The sequence below is a fragment of the Doryrhamphus excisus genome, linkage group LG8 (genome assembly GCF_037039965.1).
Source record: "Doryrhamphus excisus strain RoL-2023G ecotype Guam linkage group LG8, RoL_Dexc_Guam_v1.1, whole genome shotgun sequence".
NCBI classification, from domain to species: Eukaryota; Metazoa; Chordata; class Actinopteri; order Syngnathiformes; family Syngnathidae; genus Doryrhamphus; species Doryrhamphus excisus.
Window position 1 is genome coordinate 14,715,950 of NC_136364.1, and position 15,682 is coordinate 14,731,631.

At 42.6% G+C, this 15,682-nt stretch overlaps 3 protein-coding genes across 5 annotated transcripts; 2 read left to right on the top strand and 1 right to left on the bottom strand.

The window, feature by feature from the left end:
- Positions 1-798: 798 nt before the first annotated feature.
- Positions 799-4,650, top strand: LOC131134286 (TLC domain-containing protein 3A-like). The gene is made up of 5 exons (XM_058079389.2): positions 799-1,012; positions 1,323-1,406; positions 1,929-2,148; positions 2,233-2,328; positions 2,861-4,650. Exons 1-5 carry the CDS (start codon positions 891-893, stop codon positions 3,122-3,124), a joined length of 786 nt encoding a protein of 261 aa, XP_057935372.2. The 5' UTR covers positions 799-890; the 3' UTR covers positions 3,125-4,650.
- A 28-nt stretch (positions 4,651-4,678) lies between these two features.
- Positions 4,679-11,053, bottom strand: gemin4 (gem (nuclear organelle) associated protein 4). 2 transcript variants are annotated; one of them, XM_058079383.2, is made up of 6 exons: positions 10,874-11,053; positions 7,500-9,473; positions 7,058-7,217; positions 6,574-6,844; positions 5,833-6,486; positions 4,679-5,742 (listed from the first exon to the last, which is right to left on the bottom strand). In XM_058079383.2, exons 1-6 carry the CDS (start codon positions 10,878-10,880, stop codon positions 5,521-5,523), a joined length of 3,288 nt encoding a protein of 1,095 aa, XP_057935366.2. In that variant the 5' UTR covers positions 10,881-11,053; the 3' UTR covers positions 4,679-5,520. The 2 variants fall into 2 exon arrangements, with proteins under 2 accessions (XP_057935366.2, XP_057935365.2); XM_058079382.2 differs by lacking the exon at positions 10,874-11,053 and adding an exon at positions 10,113-10,262.
- LOC131134285 (tapasin-related protein-like) lies at positions 10,494-15,682 on the top strand. Of its 2 annotated transcripts, none has more exons than XM_058079387.2 (8): positions 10,494-10,625; positions 10,854-11,030; positions 11,892-12,164; positions 12,244-12,564; positions 13,906-14,253; positions 14,341-14,433; positions 14,677-14,696; positions 14,792-15,682. In XM_058079387.2, exons 1-8 carry the CDS (start codon positions 10,580-10,582, stop codon positions 14,804-14,806), a joined length of 1,293 nt encoding a protein of 430 aa, XP_057935370.2. In that variant the 5' UTR covers positions 10,494-10,579; the 3' UTR covers positions 14,807-15,682. The 2 variants fall into 2 exon arrangements, with proteins under 2 accessions (XP_057935370.2, XP_078649016.1); XM_078792890.1 differs by having other exon boundaries at positions 14,344-14,433.

Genomic DNA, 15,682 nt, shown 5'->3' on the forward strand with positions numbered 1-15,682 from the left:
ACAAGGAGCTACTCCTTCCCACATGTGGCTGCTACTGATGTTTGAAAAGTGCTGCGAATGATTGACAGTTTTCATCTATTCATATTTCTTAATATCCATAACAGTCCGCATCACCCATTATGAGGTCTTCCTCTCCTTTCATGCCATGGAACAACAAGGAAAGAATGTTTTAAAGAAGACACACACATAAAAAAAAACCCATGATCTGTATATTTTTATATCCTGATGCAATATAGAGAATGTACTATTCAATGGTGCTGAAGCTGACCCGTAACTGTTTTCGTTTGACTTCTGTACCGAGTTTCAAGGAAGAAAAGAGATATTTATGCTTAAAGGATGTTGTAACGAGTCACTTTTTAACAGAGGCAGTCGAACATGATTCGGTATCTATGAATATATGTGAATAAAAGGCCACAAAAAATGTGTTGCTTGGATTTATTGGGTGCGTTTTATCTGTTAAGCAGCTCAAATCATAGAAATGTAATACAAGTCATAAAAACATTTATTAGGATATGCCAAAGAGACACTAAAAATTAGTTATGTGCCAAAAATGGCACCCAGGCTGCAATTTGAACACCCCTGCTATAAAGCATCTAACGATATTGATAGACAACATTACCAAATGTAGAATTGTAATGTTTTGAAAATACATCTAATTATTTGTATTTAACTTTATTTGTATTAATCAAGCCTTACATTATTAAGGACAGTAGTGCAATGCTTCTGTAATCAATACTCAGCTTTTTCAGTAGGTGGCGTCAGTGCGCATTAAAAAACCAACCACCAAATATTCAACAGCAGAAGAAGGAAAACCTCGGAAGCTAGGAAGTAGTTTATTTTTGTCGTTTTTCTCTGTCGTCTTCAAGAAAGCCAACATACAAACTACCGACATGTTTGCTTCATTTGCTTGTGGCGCTGTGGTGTTTCCTGGACTCTTCTACGGCCTCAGGAAAATACTCAAGTCAACTTTCACGCACTGGAGCGACGCCGACGTCGTGACCGTCGGTGAAAGGTCGGTCAGACGAACTTCATTGAAACAGATGTCAATTTAAGTTTTCTCCGGCATGGTGCCATTTTAATCACGTAAGTCATTCAAATGCTTTTTGTAAGGTCACTTCTGACATGTGCGGGTTCGTTCGGCACAATTATTATTCAATATATAGTATTTCTACTCAAAAATGTCTCCATGTAAATGTTTTTAAGCTAGCCATGTTCATATGCTAATATGAAGAAAATGCACCAACAAATAAAGTTGTATATTACGTTTTTTTAAATAATACTGCTGTGTTTTTGTTTTTTTTTCTGTTTTTTGCTGTTTTCAGGCTTGTTTCTGCCATCCACGGTTCACTGTCGACTGTAACTGGAATCATAACAGTGTCATCATGCAACAATATCATGACTGACAGGTCATCTTTCTCTATATACACTCTCATGCTTATAAATATATAATATTCACATACGACCCTCGTGAGGATAAGCGGTAGAAAATGAATGAATGAATATATCTTTTTGACACAATGGAACTTCTAAAGTCCAGAATGACTCACTGGACTGAATCGGGTACTCAATTCAGGCAACGTGCAGAAGCTGAGTCTTTGAGTAAAAAGTGAAACTCGAGCATCGATGAGTCAGTAAAACTCGAGTCTTTGGCAAGCACCCGTGAGTCAGTAATACTCTGATCTTTGTCCATTACACGTCAGTCAGTGAAACCTGAATTTTTGTTGAACAGAAGTAGTGAGTTGGTGAATCTGACTCTTTGTCGAGCACGCATGTGTCTGACATGCCCACACGTGAAGCAATATTATTGTGTTCATGTATACAATATTTGAAAACTATAACAAAACACTTTGTTTTGGATCTGAGCCCCATGAAGTGACTTTCCCGCGGTCCAATATTCTTATTGAAGCAATTCTTATCATTACACACAGGCACTGGCTGGTGGATGAGTTCATGTTGTTTGCTGTCCCCTACATGGCCACGGACATCTACGCCATGTACCTCAGCCACTTCCACATTCAGAGGGTCAAAGGTTACAGCAGCCTGTACAGCAGCCACTCTCTGCTGACAGCGAAGGCTTTCCTCTCCAAGGATTGGTTGATTGTCCTCCATCACCTGGTGCTGATTCTTGTGTGCTTCCCCATTGCTATGGTAACAATTGAGGGTGTCCATCTTTTTTTTTTATATTATTATTATTACTACAAGTTGTAGTCATATATGCGGTATGTTCTTCAGTTCTTCAGGAGAGGACTGGGTGATTTCTTCCTTGGCTGCTTTTTCACCGCAGAATTCAGCACACCATTTGTGTCTCTTGCAAAGATCCTCATCCAGGTACAGAACAAAAAACTGCTACTACCGAACTAAAAACCTGTCATGCTGGTCCTAATGACTTACTACCTGGCTGCAACAGTTCAGGACCAACTGGTTTGTAGGCTGAAACCGAAAAAGGCCGACTGTACAATTATGCAACTGTTTTACTTAGCTAGGAAAAGTTAGTAGACACAGGCATAGAAACAGGAGTCCAGAACTGTTAGTCTCTATATATACATATTAACTTGTTTGCTTTTCAAACCAATCACCCAAAAGCATATTTATTTGTCTTAAGGTTTTTTTTCTACAGAAAAGATCATGTTTAGTGCAGTTTTAAGCCATAAAAACGACAACAAGGTGGCATTTCATAAGATCTTGGCATGCATCTTTGCCAGGTATTAACCGGCACCACAGGAAGGAGGGAAGTAGAATAAATGATTTTTATTTAAGTATTCCAAAAATCTGACAGCCGTGTAACTCGATATTTCTCCTGTTTCTTTGTGTGCGACTGAGAATAGAATTTGTCGTTGTTAAAATAGTGTCTCATCTCCAGCTGGGCCTCGACAACACCAGGCTGCACCGGGTCAACGGCATCTTCGTCCTCCTGACGTTCCTCATGTGTCGGATCCTGGTCTTCCCCTTCATGTATTGGATGTACGGGCGAAAGTTTGGCATTCCGCTGCACAAGGTACCTTTTCATCTACCTTGGCACTGCAATGCTGGGAACCTGCTCTTCCTGGCGCCGCAGATCTACTGGTTCTTCCTACTGTTAAAGAAAGCCGTGCGATTGTACGGAAGACATGGGAAAGTGCAGTAACTCGACAGTTTTTTTTTTTAACATAGCCTTACTGGACACACAACGTAGTCTCAAAAGAGACTTTGGTGCATGATTTCCTGAAGCTTAGCGTTTTCTTGATTGCTTCGAGGTAGCAGTTAACAGTAAACGCACCAGGCCTAAACACACACAGGAACTTATGGTCAAGATGACAGTTAGTATGCAAAAGGCTCTCACCCTGCCATGTAATTCATCATTACACAGTGGATAAGAAAAATAACAACACAGCACTCACTGTGAATCAATGCACCATTGCTCGTCATTGTAGTTTTATTACGTACCTTTAATGCCAGGGCCATTTCTTGTGTTTTTAAAACCCACCGATATTATACATTTATCCCCACACAGCACACATTTAAGCCTTACACACTTGGACAGAATTGTTGGTACCCTCCAATGGTCAGAGATACAACTTGACTCTGGTAAAAGTAATAATAAATACAAATTCTATGAAATGTAACCAAAGAAAGTCAGACATTGCTTGAAGAGAATTATGGTAATGGTAATGGTTTAATTTCATTTGAACATACATCAGGTTACAATTGAATGCATCACATAATCAGTTCACAGTTCCACATGTCCAAAAGGAGTAGGAAGAAGCAAAGCTTATTAAATCCTACCCCATCCATCTGGTACTTTTACAATCAGTAACTGTTACATTTGTTCACTTCCTGCTTTCCTAATATAGTTGTTTTTTTTATCTAAAAAAAAAAATAATAAAATAAATTTGCCCCATACCGAAGTACAAGGTGATATGACCATCCAATGACAATGGGTACCATAGTAAGTGTCAATATAGTGATATATATAGCACATCATGACTGGTTCAAGACTCTTCATCCTTGTATTTAGCAAACATTAACTGCTTGTATTGTTTCTTGAATTGGCTCATCGTTGTGCATTGTTTGACTTCCTTACTCAATCCATTCCATAGTTTGATTCCACATACTGAATTGCTATGGCTTTTTAACGTAGTCCTAGCATATAAGTGTTTCATGGCCTACAAGGTAATCACTGTGCTGTTTGGTGACACGGTGTGTAGCACACTCAACATGGATCCGAAGAAGCAAAGGAAAGGGTTGTTACAGGAGATTAGAAGGAAAATGATAGACAATCATGTTAAAGGTAAAGGCTGGAAGACTTTCTCCAAGTAGCTTGATGTGTCAGATCTCACCATCCGTCGTCCTTTGACCAAAGCGGACTTAATGGGAGTCAACCGAGGAGGACACTGGTTGAAAACGAATCATAAAAAAAGTGTTATGAACGGGTTTAGTCCAGCCTCTCTGTGTAATAACTCATCTAAAAATCCCTCCAATAAAAGCGCTGTTTTGAGACAGCTATTTCTAACATGATATATTTGTAAGAATTGTTTGCATAATCAATAGTGGAAATAAAAATGCAAGCATGCATGATGTGTGTACATGTTGTTGAAGCTTTCAAACATTTGGGAGTGGTTTTGGCAAATGCATAGCTATTGGAGACACAAAGGAGCAGTGATTCCCAAAGTGTGGGCCATGAGAGGTCATTACAAATATGATTAATTTTTGCAAATATTTTTAAAATTATTTTTATTGTAAAATGTTTATTGCAAAATTGAAAAAAATATGTATAGGCCTAAGTAATCAATTGAGTGTTGTTGACCTGTCACAATATTTTAGGAACCTTATACAGTTTATGATTGGAACGGAGCTCTCTGGTCATCATGCCAGTCTTGAATGCGGTTATAAAAAGTATGAGAATTAATTTTGTCTTTTGTGTACACCACAGATTTAAGGTTTGGGCTTCCTTTATCCCCCTGCTTTCATTTAAATCCTGAATCTTTATAATAATAATTGAAGTGCTATGAGAACGCAGCATTTCGTCTATGTACTGTTTATAGGACAAAGGTGGGCCGCAGACATTTTTTAGATTTTTAAGTGGGCCCTGCGTTGGTAAAGTTTGGGAACCCATGCTATAGAGTGTTGGGGAATGTGTGTTTTAGCTTAACTTAGTAACATAATTAATATACCTATACTACAGGGGGAAAACACTCAATACACTGTTGTATCAAGTTGAAATCATTACTTTTGGAAAGAATGCATTTCATTCTGTGATTTTATTGTGAAAAGACTATTTGACTCCCCATTTTTGTGATAAATTTAGGAATTCTCTATTGCTACATTTCACAAGCAGCACTCATCGGTCTTTGTTTTTACCGGCCAGCTCGGCTTCAAACATCAAAAAACACATCTGATGTGAAAGACTTGCTTTTAATTCACCCCCCGATCCTACAGCACAATGGACTGTATGAGCTAGAACTGCAAACCGCATATGCAGAAGTGCTAAAGTGAACTTTCCATTCGTGAAATACACAAGGAGAAAAATGGCGAGGGACGTTATCAGGCGGTGGATGCCGCGAGCTGAGCGATCTTCTGCTGCAGAAGAGACTTCATCTCTTGGTTCTCCAGGTTATCTGTGATGGTGCGGAATAAGTGCTTGGTATTGTCGTTCTCCAGTGCGCTGCTACTCTGTGGGAAAGCGCAGACGATGGCCTCGTAGTGACTCAGGATCTCCAGGCTGGCCAGGAAGAGAGGCTCGCTCTGGCCACTTGGCATCATCACCTTACAACAGAATGAACGCTATAAGTCAATCTAAAGTCAGACAAAGACAATTTAGCATACCTGTGGCTTGGAGTATAATAGGTTGATTACCTGAATGTGTTGAACATGGCAGAAGAGCTGAGTGAGCACAAAGAGGACCTCCTGACACGGAACAGTTTCCTCTGTTTGTGTGGCTTTCAAAGAGTCTTGTCTCGAATCAGAGCCTCCCTGTGTTGCTCCACATGCTTTCTGTGAGACGGATACCAAAGGCCTAGATGGCGGCAGGGGCACCTTGGCTCTTAGTGAGTCCACCATCTCCCTCACAGCGTGAGCGTACAATCTGGCAACGTGGGCCCAACCGTCTCCTAACAGCCAATGAGAACAACTGGACCCACAAAGCAGCTGCAGGACCCGCAGCAGGAGAACAGACAGACAGAGCTCATAGGAAAACCTCCTCAGGTCCAAGAGGGGCAAGAAGTCCACATACTCCAGGGAAAAGGGGACATAGAGGTACCCCAAGGTCATCAGCTCCTTTATGGCTCGGAGTAATCTGCTCCATTGGGGGATGGAGCACCAGGGAAAGGTCTGGCTCAGTGCCACCAGGAGGCCCTTACTAAACATGCCCACATGGTCAGGCTGGCTTCGGTCCAGAGAAAGACAAGACAACATCGTGGACTGAAGCTCGTCGGATAAAGTGCAGCACTCCATCCACGCCAAAAGACCTGTGCCGTACCCATACTGGGGCAGGTCCAAACCCAACCATTCCTAAAGATGGAAAGAAAACAATACGTGAAGCACTGTCAATGATCTGGCCTATTTTTAACTATAACTAAATACTACAGTTTGTCCCACCTGCTCAGGTAGCTCACACACCGTCAACAGAGATGAGGGCACTTCGTTTTTGAAGTGTTCGCCCCACACAGGCTTCAGGTGGAAGTAAACCGTCCAGTCAAGTTCCTTCATCTTGTCATGGAGCCAGAACAGAGCCCTGGACCAGCGACTGGGGGCGGCTGCCACCTCCGTACCCACCACCTGTGCCAGTCGGACCAGCACCGATACAAGCAGCTCTTTGGTGTCCATGGACCAACGGTGGACAGTTCCCTCGGGCGGTTGCTCCCAACATCTGTTCAAGGATATTTGATCGTGAATCCGGAGTGATATGACTAACGTGATAGTAGTATTTTTTAATTATTTAGATTTCTATAACACTTCAGGTCACAGGTGAGCTGGAGTGTGTCACAGCTGACCACTAAGTTACTCCAGTAACCGATAAAGAACCTTTGTGTTGCATTGTGATGGTGCATTTCAGTGAACCAATGATGATTGAGTGGTCAACCTGAGGGCCTGGTCATGGAGCTGGGCCAGGGTGAAGAGCAGAGGAAATGGGGAACAGTCCAGCACACCGCGAGCTGAGGAGGAGTCTACTTCCTGGCTGTCCACACACAAAGCGGAGTGTAGGAGCTGCAGGCTCAGCTCAAGATCGATGGAGTTGACACCTGGAGGGAAACGTAAGGACACACGGCTAACGCTTGGAGTTAGGACACATGCATTCTTGTTGTGTCTCAGTATAGCGGCTTATTAAAATGAGAATTTTGCGCGAGGTAGCGGCTGCCACCATGACGAGTTTGGCAGAGCAGAGTAGATGTAAAGGAAAAATGTGTTTTGAAGATAAGGAGTTGGAGGTCAAAAATGGCATTTGTGGATAAAACCGTAGTCAAACTCTTTGCAGAATTAAAGAATTTGTTGAATTTTTGAAGAATAGACATTTTAACACTCACTGGTGAGAGACAGGTTAGGCAGGATGAAAGTGTTGACCAACTCCTGAGGTGACAGAAGACTCCCTCGTTCACCTCCACCTGTCTCTGTTGGCATCATCAACAGAGTCACAAACTTGAGGAACTGTTCCTTTTCGCTGTCTGCCAGTGATCTACTGATTATTGTTTCCTGCAGACATCTGCAGAGGAGACTGCTGCCTTGGGTAGGGTTTCTCCTTTCTTCACTTTGTTCCTCTTCTCCTTTGCTCTCCATCACACCTCTGAGTCCAGGCAACTGCTGCAGGATCTTACTCATGAGACAGAATGCACCCTTATTGAAAATGGCAGAATGACAGCAGGATCTTAAAGTAGCCTCTGGGTTCTGGAAGGCCACCCTTGCTACTAAAGAAACCGCTGTGCCCAAGTTGCCTTCCGTGTGTGCCCCGGCCCCTCCTTGGATGATGCAGTTGAAGGCCATGTTGAGCTCCTGCTCAAAGCTGGCAGCCAGAGCGGAGGAGCCCGGGCATCCGAAGAACCCCTGAGGGGACAATCTCAGAATAGCAGTCAAAGCTTCATTCTTGTCCTCCAAGGAGAGTGTGGTGAACACTGCTGTGACCACTTTTAGCAGCCTTCTGCAGTGGCTCACGTTCTCTGTGTGGAGTTGACTTCTGAGCGTGGAGGATAGTTGGATCAGTGTTTCACACTGCTGGAAGGCTTCTTGGTTCTTAACAAGGCAGTCCGACCACGGCTCATGGCAGGCCACCCAGCTCTTTTCACCGGCGAAGAACAAAGCAACATTTTGATAGTCCTCCAGGCGGTGGCTGATGATGGTAACAGCAACCCTCATGCTCATTTCAGAGGTACTCTCGAAAACGGGGAAGGACAACGACTCCAGTAAAGCTGTGAGTTGATTCTTCTCATCCTCTTGTTCAGCTGTGGCATCTCTCATGTGTGATTTTTCTAGAGCGGCCAGGATCCTGAGGACACTTTGCTGTAATTTGAATTCTGCGTAAGTGGGAGTAGAGCTGCTGCACACTTTCAGCAACCCGCGGTTTTGCCAGAACTGGGCGAGTTCCGTCACGTTCTTCAGGGCTTCGTGAAGGCTCATCCTGCTCGGATGGTGGGATGGTGTATGAGAAGCTCTGAGTTCTTGCTGAGCCTCCCGAATAAGTTCTGAACTCAGTTTGTCCCTATTTTCTTTGAAGCTCATGGCTTTGGAGAGATACATGATCTTATCTTCGGTTGGAAGCAAGACTGAATGTTCAATGAAGAAAGATGTGTAAAGGGAATTGAGGCAACTGGAAAGTGCACGGAAGCAGAGCTCTGGTTGAGATACGAGTTCTTTCATATCTTTGAGGGTGTGAAGGAGAATGTCAAGGACATCAGTGTTTGGTTCCAATGTCGCTGGGTCCAATTTCAACCTCTTGGCAGCCTGATGATCCCAACTAGCAGACTTGGAGGTGAGATGTGCCACGTGGTTCGCAAACACCAACTCCATACTATCCTGACTATCCCTCAACTGCTTCGCTCCGCCTTTCCAAAGTTCCCACCAAACATCAAGGAGAAAGTGGACATCATTCTCACTCTTAGGGCTGTTCTTCACATGTTCTGTCAAACGTTCCAGCTCCGAGCAGATCTGTTGTTGAGGGAGACAAAGTAAAAAATCAACAAATATGTCTGCAGCTGACAAGGACTTGACCAGTTCCATGAGGACGACATGGTTGATCTCAGGGAGTGCGTTCTGTAAAGCGAAGAAGGCGCTCTCTGTCCAGGCCTCCTCTACATCTTCTCCATTCTCCCGGCTGAACAACTTCAACCACACAACACAAATGATTTTCTTCCTCCAGGAGGCAACATCTTCCTTGCCGCAGATTTCCTTCAGTGCAGCTGGGATGGGATTTCCCACCTTACTCCAATCAGACTTTTGAAGAGAGCTCAAGGAGGAGGGCAGACACAACTTATTAGACAGGAGGAAAGCTCCCTGAAGAATGGCCACGTCTGGAAGGGGGAAAAATCACAAATTCATGAATCAGTAGACATGAAATAACACCCTTATAATCATGTTGACACTCGTATTACCCAAAATAACAAACATAATACGGGTACATCATTCATGTAAGACATAGCTGAAATGCGCGCTTATGTGTGTTGCTGTAAATGTGTTCTGCTGGTAGGGGAGATGAGATACACAAAGATACACAAAGTGCCCAAAATGAGATACCCAAAAATACGCAAAGTGCCCAAACAAATAATCCCACATGTGTGGTTTTAATGTTACGTGATTTTCTTTGGTTTAGAATTCAGTAAATGACAATATCATTAGATTACTATATAAGATTGCTGTTGTACACAAAACAAAACATTTTCTAGAACTATGTAGGTGCCGTGGAAACAAACGCAGTACCTTGTAATAAAACTTCCCGGAAATACTGGTAGAAGGTTGACTGTGCTCACTTTGCCATACAGTAAATAAGAGAGAGAATGTGAATCATTAAAATATAATGAATACTTCGTTAAATAATAACAGCAAAAGCAGACATTATGAAAGTTGTAAAGATGAGATGTTTGATCCAGCTAGCAGGACTGCATTAAATTAGATGGGTCGGTGTTTTTTTTTATACTAAATTGTAACCATACCTTTATCCATGAGCACTGTAGTTAAGATTTTACTTAAACAAACAAAAAATATATATAATCAACCACCCGAAAGAGCGGTCAGAAACGTCAACATTTCCAACGTGCACCGGAGAGACGCTTTCCGGAGTCAAAGAGTCAAGACAAGAGAGGCACACAACTTCCGCCACGTGTCCACAGCGACACCTCAGGCTGGTTTAAGTACTACACAATCAGGAAGTACCGCCTCAATTTACAGCCACCTATTTTCACAATGTTTTTGGTGGTTAAAAGTTAAGTGGGAGAATGTCCTCTTCTTCATTCTAAGCAGCAAGACTGCAAACTCACTTAAACCTACCACAAAACGTCGCACTGTCAATATTGCTGTGCGACGTTTTTTGTGTTTTTTTTTACTTGAAAATGAAAGTGAAACCAGATAGCTCGTTGGTGCTCGAAAAGCAAGCCGGAGAGGAGTTAAGCAGTATAGAATCATGTGTATGTTAAATATATTAACTTTATTTATATTTCTTTCTGAGGGTAAGTGCAATTCCAAACTAAAAAAAAAAGATTTTAATTCTGCAACATGTAAACTAATTTATCATGCACGATTAAGACTATGCGGTACTATGCGGTACGGCACCAAACTCCTAAATCTCAGACCTATAGACCACATGTGCTTATTTACATTTCTTTTGTGTTCTATTCTAAACCACATTATGTTTTGGATGCATTTTGATTTGAGTTTCATTTTGTTGATCTTTGCAGGTGTGCGTAGTGGTCCTCACCTGTCATGGCTGCCGTGTAAGTTCAGTGACCATCGTGTGCTCATCAGTAACGAAGGTGCACGTGACGTTCAGCACCGGGAAAGAGCTGCCATGCTGCAATTCGGTCGCAAAGATGACACCCCCATTAACCCTGATGCTATAACTTTTCTGATCACTGGTAAGGCCATTGGAATGTACACGAGAGACGTGTGAGCCGTGAATGAGTCGTTTTTTTTTACTGAATCAGGACTCACGAGTAATTGTCTCTATTAAGTCGTTCATTTACTCACCCCTGGCATTGCTTCCGAAATAAAAAGGACACCTTTCTGTACAAGCTGCGGGTGCGCAACAAAGAATCGAGAGTCACTGACTCGCGGGTGCTCGATGAGGACTTGTGTTCACTGGCTGACGGTGTTCGACAAAGACTGTGACTGGAGTGTCACTGATTCAAGGGTGTTCGTGTCACTAACTGAGAATCGAGATAGATTTAGACTGAATTGAGTATCCGAGTCACTTCAGTGAGCGACTCGTAAGAACTTCATTCATCCATTCATTCATTTTCTACCGCTTATCCTCACGAGGGTTGCGGGGGTGCTGGAGCCTATCCCAGCTGTCTTCGGGCGAGAGGCGGGGTAGCCAGCCAATCACAGGGCACATATAGACAAACAACCATTCACACTCAAATTCATACATATGGTATTATAGTCGCCAATGAACCTAGCATGTTTTTGGAATGTGGGAGGAAACCGGAGTACCCGGAGAAAACCCACGCATGCACGGGGAGAACATGCAAACTCCACACAGTGATGGCTGAGGGTGGAATCGAACCCTGGTCTCCTAGCTGTGAGGTCTACGTAACCACCCCACCGCCGTGCAGCCCTCGTAAGAACTTGAGTGAATAAAAGTGCATTAACTGACACAAAGAGTCGGGTTGCGACTCACTAATCAACACAAAGAGTCAGGTTGCGATTAGCGTGATGAAATTGGTATTTTTCAGTAGGGAATACAGACCGATGTGTTGTTTTCTTCTGTGTTCAAGAGTCCAAACTGGACCTGCAGAGCTACTTGGAGGACGTGGATGCGGATCACATGGATTGTGAGATTCATCGGTCCAGCGCAGACCCGGATGTGAAATGGCCCGGCCAGAAGTCCCATGAGTACAACTGTTGGTTCAGTTTCACACTGACACACAGAGAGGGCCTGTTCACCGTCTCTGGATTCCTCAGATACCCGACTGAGCACCCCTCTTCTGGGGAGGAGACCACTCGCAACTGGCCTGTTATCGAGGACCGAGAGACGCTATTTGCAAGAGGTAGCTGAGTACTTCGATAGACGTTGGACGTACTTTCGTACTGAGTTAATTCTCAGTCTTATCACGTTTGTTGTTACAGCGGCAATGATCATGAAAACCCGAACTCCATCTGTGACATCCGGCCTGGGGTTTCAAAAAAAGCTCCACTGCCAGTTTGCTGTGGATCACAAGAGGTCAAACGTGACGGTGCGGTGGCACCAGCAGCACCACGACGATCTCTTCGTCTACGCCAGCCACTCTGGGAAGACCAAGGGCACGGGCGTTGACTTGAGAAATCTGGCCAGCGGTGACCTTTCGTACACGCTGCCCTACACCAAAGTGCTCCACGGAGGGACGTACACGTGCTCGGTGTCCGTGTTTCCGCTGTTTAGCAGCCTTGGCATCGTTCTAGAAATGCAAGGTGAGAGTCAAAGACCATCTACTTCCTGGTTCAGATGGCCTGAATTGTCTTTTAATTCACAGTCCATTTGTGTTTTATTCAACACACACAAGTTGCTTTAATGTCGGGATGGTTTGAATTGGAAATGTGGAAAAATGAAATTCATTTCAGTGAAAATTCTGAGAAAACATGATATTTGGGGAATATTGGAAATAGAACATTTTAATGTTGGAAAGGTTCAAATCAGTTAATAAATGTGGAAGTAGTCTCAACATCAAAAGGAATTACTGTGACAGAAAACTGGGAATTTGGGGGATGTGGAAAATAGATACACTGAAGGTTTGGATTATAATAGTAGGAAAGATGGGTAAGAATTCTAAAGCTCAAAGGGAATTAGTGTGACCGAAAAGTGGGAATTTTGGTAATTCTGGGAATTTTCACGATTCATAAACTAGATACCCTGAATGAGCTGAACCTGAAGATTGTTGAGAATTCTTGAATTCTCAAATTCAAGGGAAATTAGACAGAAAAGCGTGAAAACTGGGAATTTTGGGAAAACTGAATTTGGGGGATGTGGAAAATAGATACACTGAATGAGCTGAAGGTTTGGATTATAGTCGGAAAGATGGGTAAGTATTCAGAAGCTCAAAGGGAATTAGTGTGACCGAAAAGTGGGAATTTTGGTAATTCTGGGAATTTATGGAAGTAAAGTGTGAATTTTGGGAGATGAAATCAATACCCTAAACGAGATGAGGCTTTGACTGTCAGGCTGAATCAGTTGGAAAGTGTTGAAGTAGTAAGAATTCTCAAGGTAAATGGGGATTTGGGGGGGAATGTTTGGAATAGCCTGAATGAGCTGAAGCTTTAGATGCTGAAATGGTTTGATTGGTAGAAAAATGTTGACGGAGTAACTCGGAATTCTGCAGGTCAAAAGGGGAATTGGAAATTGAATTGCTTGAGAAACGGTGATGTCATAGGAATTCTGACGATCAAAGGGAATTTGGTGTGACAGAAAAATGGGAATATCTGGAAATGTGGGAATTTTGGAGATGTGGAATATTGTCGGTTCGGATGTCCTGAATGAGCTAAATGCTTTTATGTTGGAATGGTTTGAATCGGTTGACAAATATGGAAGTAGTAAGAATTCTTAAACTCAAGGAAATTTGTGTTTGGAAAATGTGGACTATTGAGAAATGTGGGAATTTTAGGAATGTGTACATTTGTTAGCACAAATGTCTCCATGTGCGGAATGTTTGGATGTCATCATTTTCAATGGGACTGTTTGAACGGGTTGACAAATGTGAATCCAACTGATCACGTGAGAAGGATTCAACTTTTAAAACGTCTCCTCTACTTTCCCAGCGTCCCCCCTGGTGTCCCTCAATGTTGGTCCTACTCTTACTTTGCAAGAAGGTGAGCAGAAGAAGGTGATTTGTGAGGCAGAGAACTACTACCCTCTCGATGTGCACATTGTGTGGTCCAAGCGGGATCCGGAAGTGTCCAACCAGAGGGTCGGCGCTCCTCTCCCCAAGGTGCTCAAGAATCTTCTGCTCTCCAGCCATAAACACAACACGGACAAGACCTTCTCGCTGTCGGGCTTCTTCTACCTCCAGGCTTCGCTCCAACTCTCGGGGAGACAGTTTACATGCACAGTCTCCCATCGGTCCCTCCGAATGCCCATTAAGAAGAGCTTCATTCTGATAGTTGAAGGTGACGGCCTAGATTGCAGTGCACTTCGCTTGGCTACCACACGGTGGCAGCAGAGACGCATCATCTGTTGTCTGTTTTGTCCCGCAGAAGCAAGCAGCTGGTTGTTTATTCTCACTGTTTGCATCTTTGTGGTCGCACTGCTGGTCATCCTCTATTTTATGCTGCGCTCCCTCTACCAAGGTGACTTTTTTATTCTAAGTTTATGTTTAAATATTTTTTTTAATTGCAAATCACACTTTTATTTTATATTTGTGAAAATTTATTTCAATTATTATTATTATAAATTAAATGTAACTTTCTGTATAATGCATGTGTATTATATGTGTACATTGTACTGTATATCCAGACTTTAGTTACACACTGTTCAGAGAAGAGGATTTCAAAAGGATGATACTAAAACTTTCACTTTTTTATCTCCCATAGCTAGAAAACATTCATTGGAGGTAGGGAAATATTTTAAGTATGATATTTAATTATTGAGTGACAGTAAGAGAAACCAAGTTTTAATATTGTGATGTGTGGTGTTTTTGTTTTGCAGAAGAAGCCATACTGATATGGAGCATGGAGAACAGCAATCTGAAAAAGTTTTAAAAAGCCTGTTTCCCTCATTGTGCCCATCAAGTGATAATTTGGGGGAGGGGGTCCGGGTCCCGGAAAGTCACCCCCACAAAAAGGAGGGCTCTACTGAAATGCATCAAAAACTATTGTTGTCCTTTGGTATAAACATAAAAGCAGACTGAAAAACATCAACCCCATCATGCTAGTATTGATCCGATACTAACACCACTTGGTATTATTGATATTTGGATCGACCCCCGACTAATCAGACGAAAAGTCCTTGCCATAATCCTGTCGTTCCCTTCATAAATAAACAGAATCCACTTTGTTCTGATGTGGTCTGTGGCTTCAGTGGCTGAAGCAGCTTGGACCAAGCAGACAACCAATGAAATTCAAGTTCCAATCGTATCTGTACATCGTACAATGTGTGTCAGCTGAATGTTGATGTGGACATCCTTAAGTTTAAATATGAATCTCCTCGAATGATTCGGCATCACTCTCGCCGTCTCTCCTGTTTTACGGTTGTGACAGATTTAGAATACCACTCTAGTTACGTCTAAGAAAAGCAAAGCATCAACATACGCACTTAATGTTCCTGTCGGTGTCTTTGGTGAGGTCAGGTTGCAGATATCTCAAAGTACAATTAAATGCTGATGATTTCAAGTTTTGAAAATCCAATGCAGTTGGCTTGGCTGACAATAAGCTCATTCAAACCAGCAAAAAAAAAAAAAAAAACGAAATATTTTATTTTTATGCTTGAAACCAATATGTAGTCAACTCTGGCCGTACTAAGTCATTACATAACTATGCAGTTCTTTATACTTGGGAACATCTTGGTTGTTTATTGGCAAGCTAGCGTCAGACTGTTTCT

Bases quoted from the DNA above. Each gene is read 5' to 3' on its own strand.
- gemin4 (XM_058079382.2), bottom strand. The intron at 6,845-7,057 runs GTTGACCACTCA...ATCCTTGAACAG, and splicing joins CTCCATGACCAGGCCCTCAG to ATGTTGGGAGCAACCGCCCG. The intron at 5,743-5,832 runs GTAATCAACCTA...TTCTGTTGTAAG, and splicing joins GCCATGTTCAACACATTCAG to GTGATGATGCCAAGTGGCCA.
- LOC131134285 (XM_058079387.2), top strand. From the start codon at position 10,580: ATGTGTATGTTAAATATATTAACTTTATTTATATTTCTTTCTGAGG. The intron at 10,626-10,853 runs GTAAGTGCAATT...TGATCTTTGCAG, and splicing joins ATTTATATTTCTTTCTGAGG to GTGTGCGTAGTGGTCCTCAC. The intron at 11,031-11,891 runs GTAAGGCCATTG...TCTGTGTTCAAG, and splicing joins TATAACTTTTCTGATCACTG to AGTCCAAACTGGACCTGCAG.
- LOC131134286 (XM_058079389.2), top strand. From the start codon at position 891: ATGTTTGCTTCATTTGCTTGTGGCGCTGTGGTGTTTCCTGGACTCTTC. The intron at 1,013-1,322 runs GTCGGTCAGACG...TGCTGTTTTCAG, and splicing joins GTCGTGACCGTCGGTGAAAG to GCTTGTTTCTGCCATCCACG. The intron at 2,329-2,860 runs GTACAGAACAAA...TCTCATCTCCAG, and splicing joins TTGCAAAGATCCTCATCCAG to CTGGGCCTCGACAACACCAG.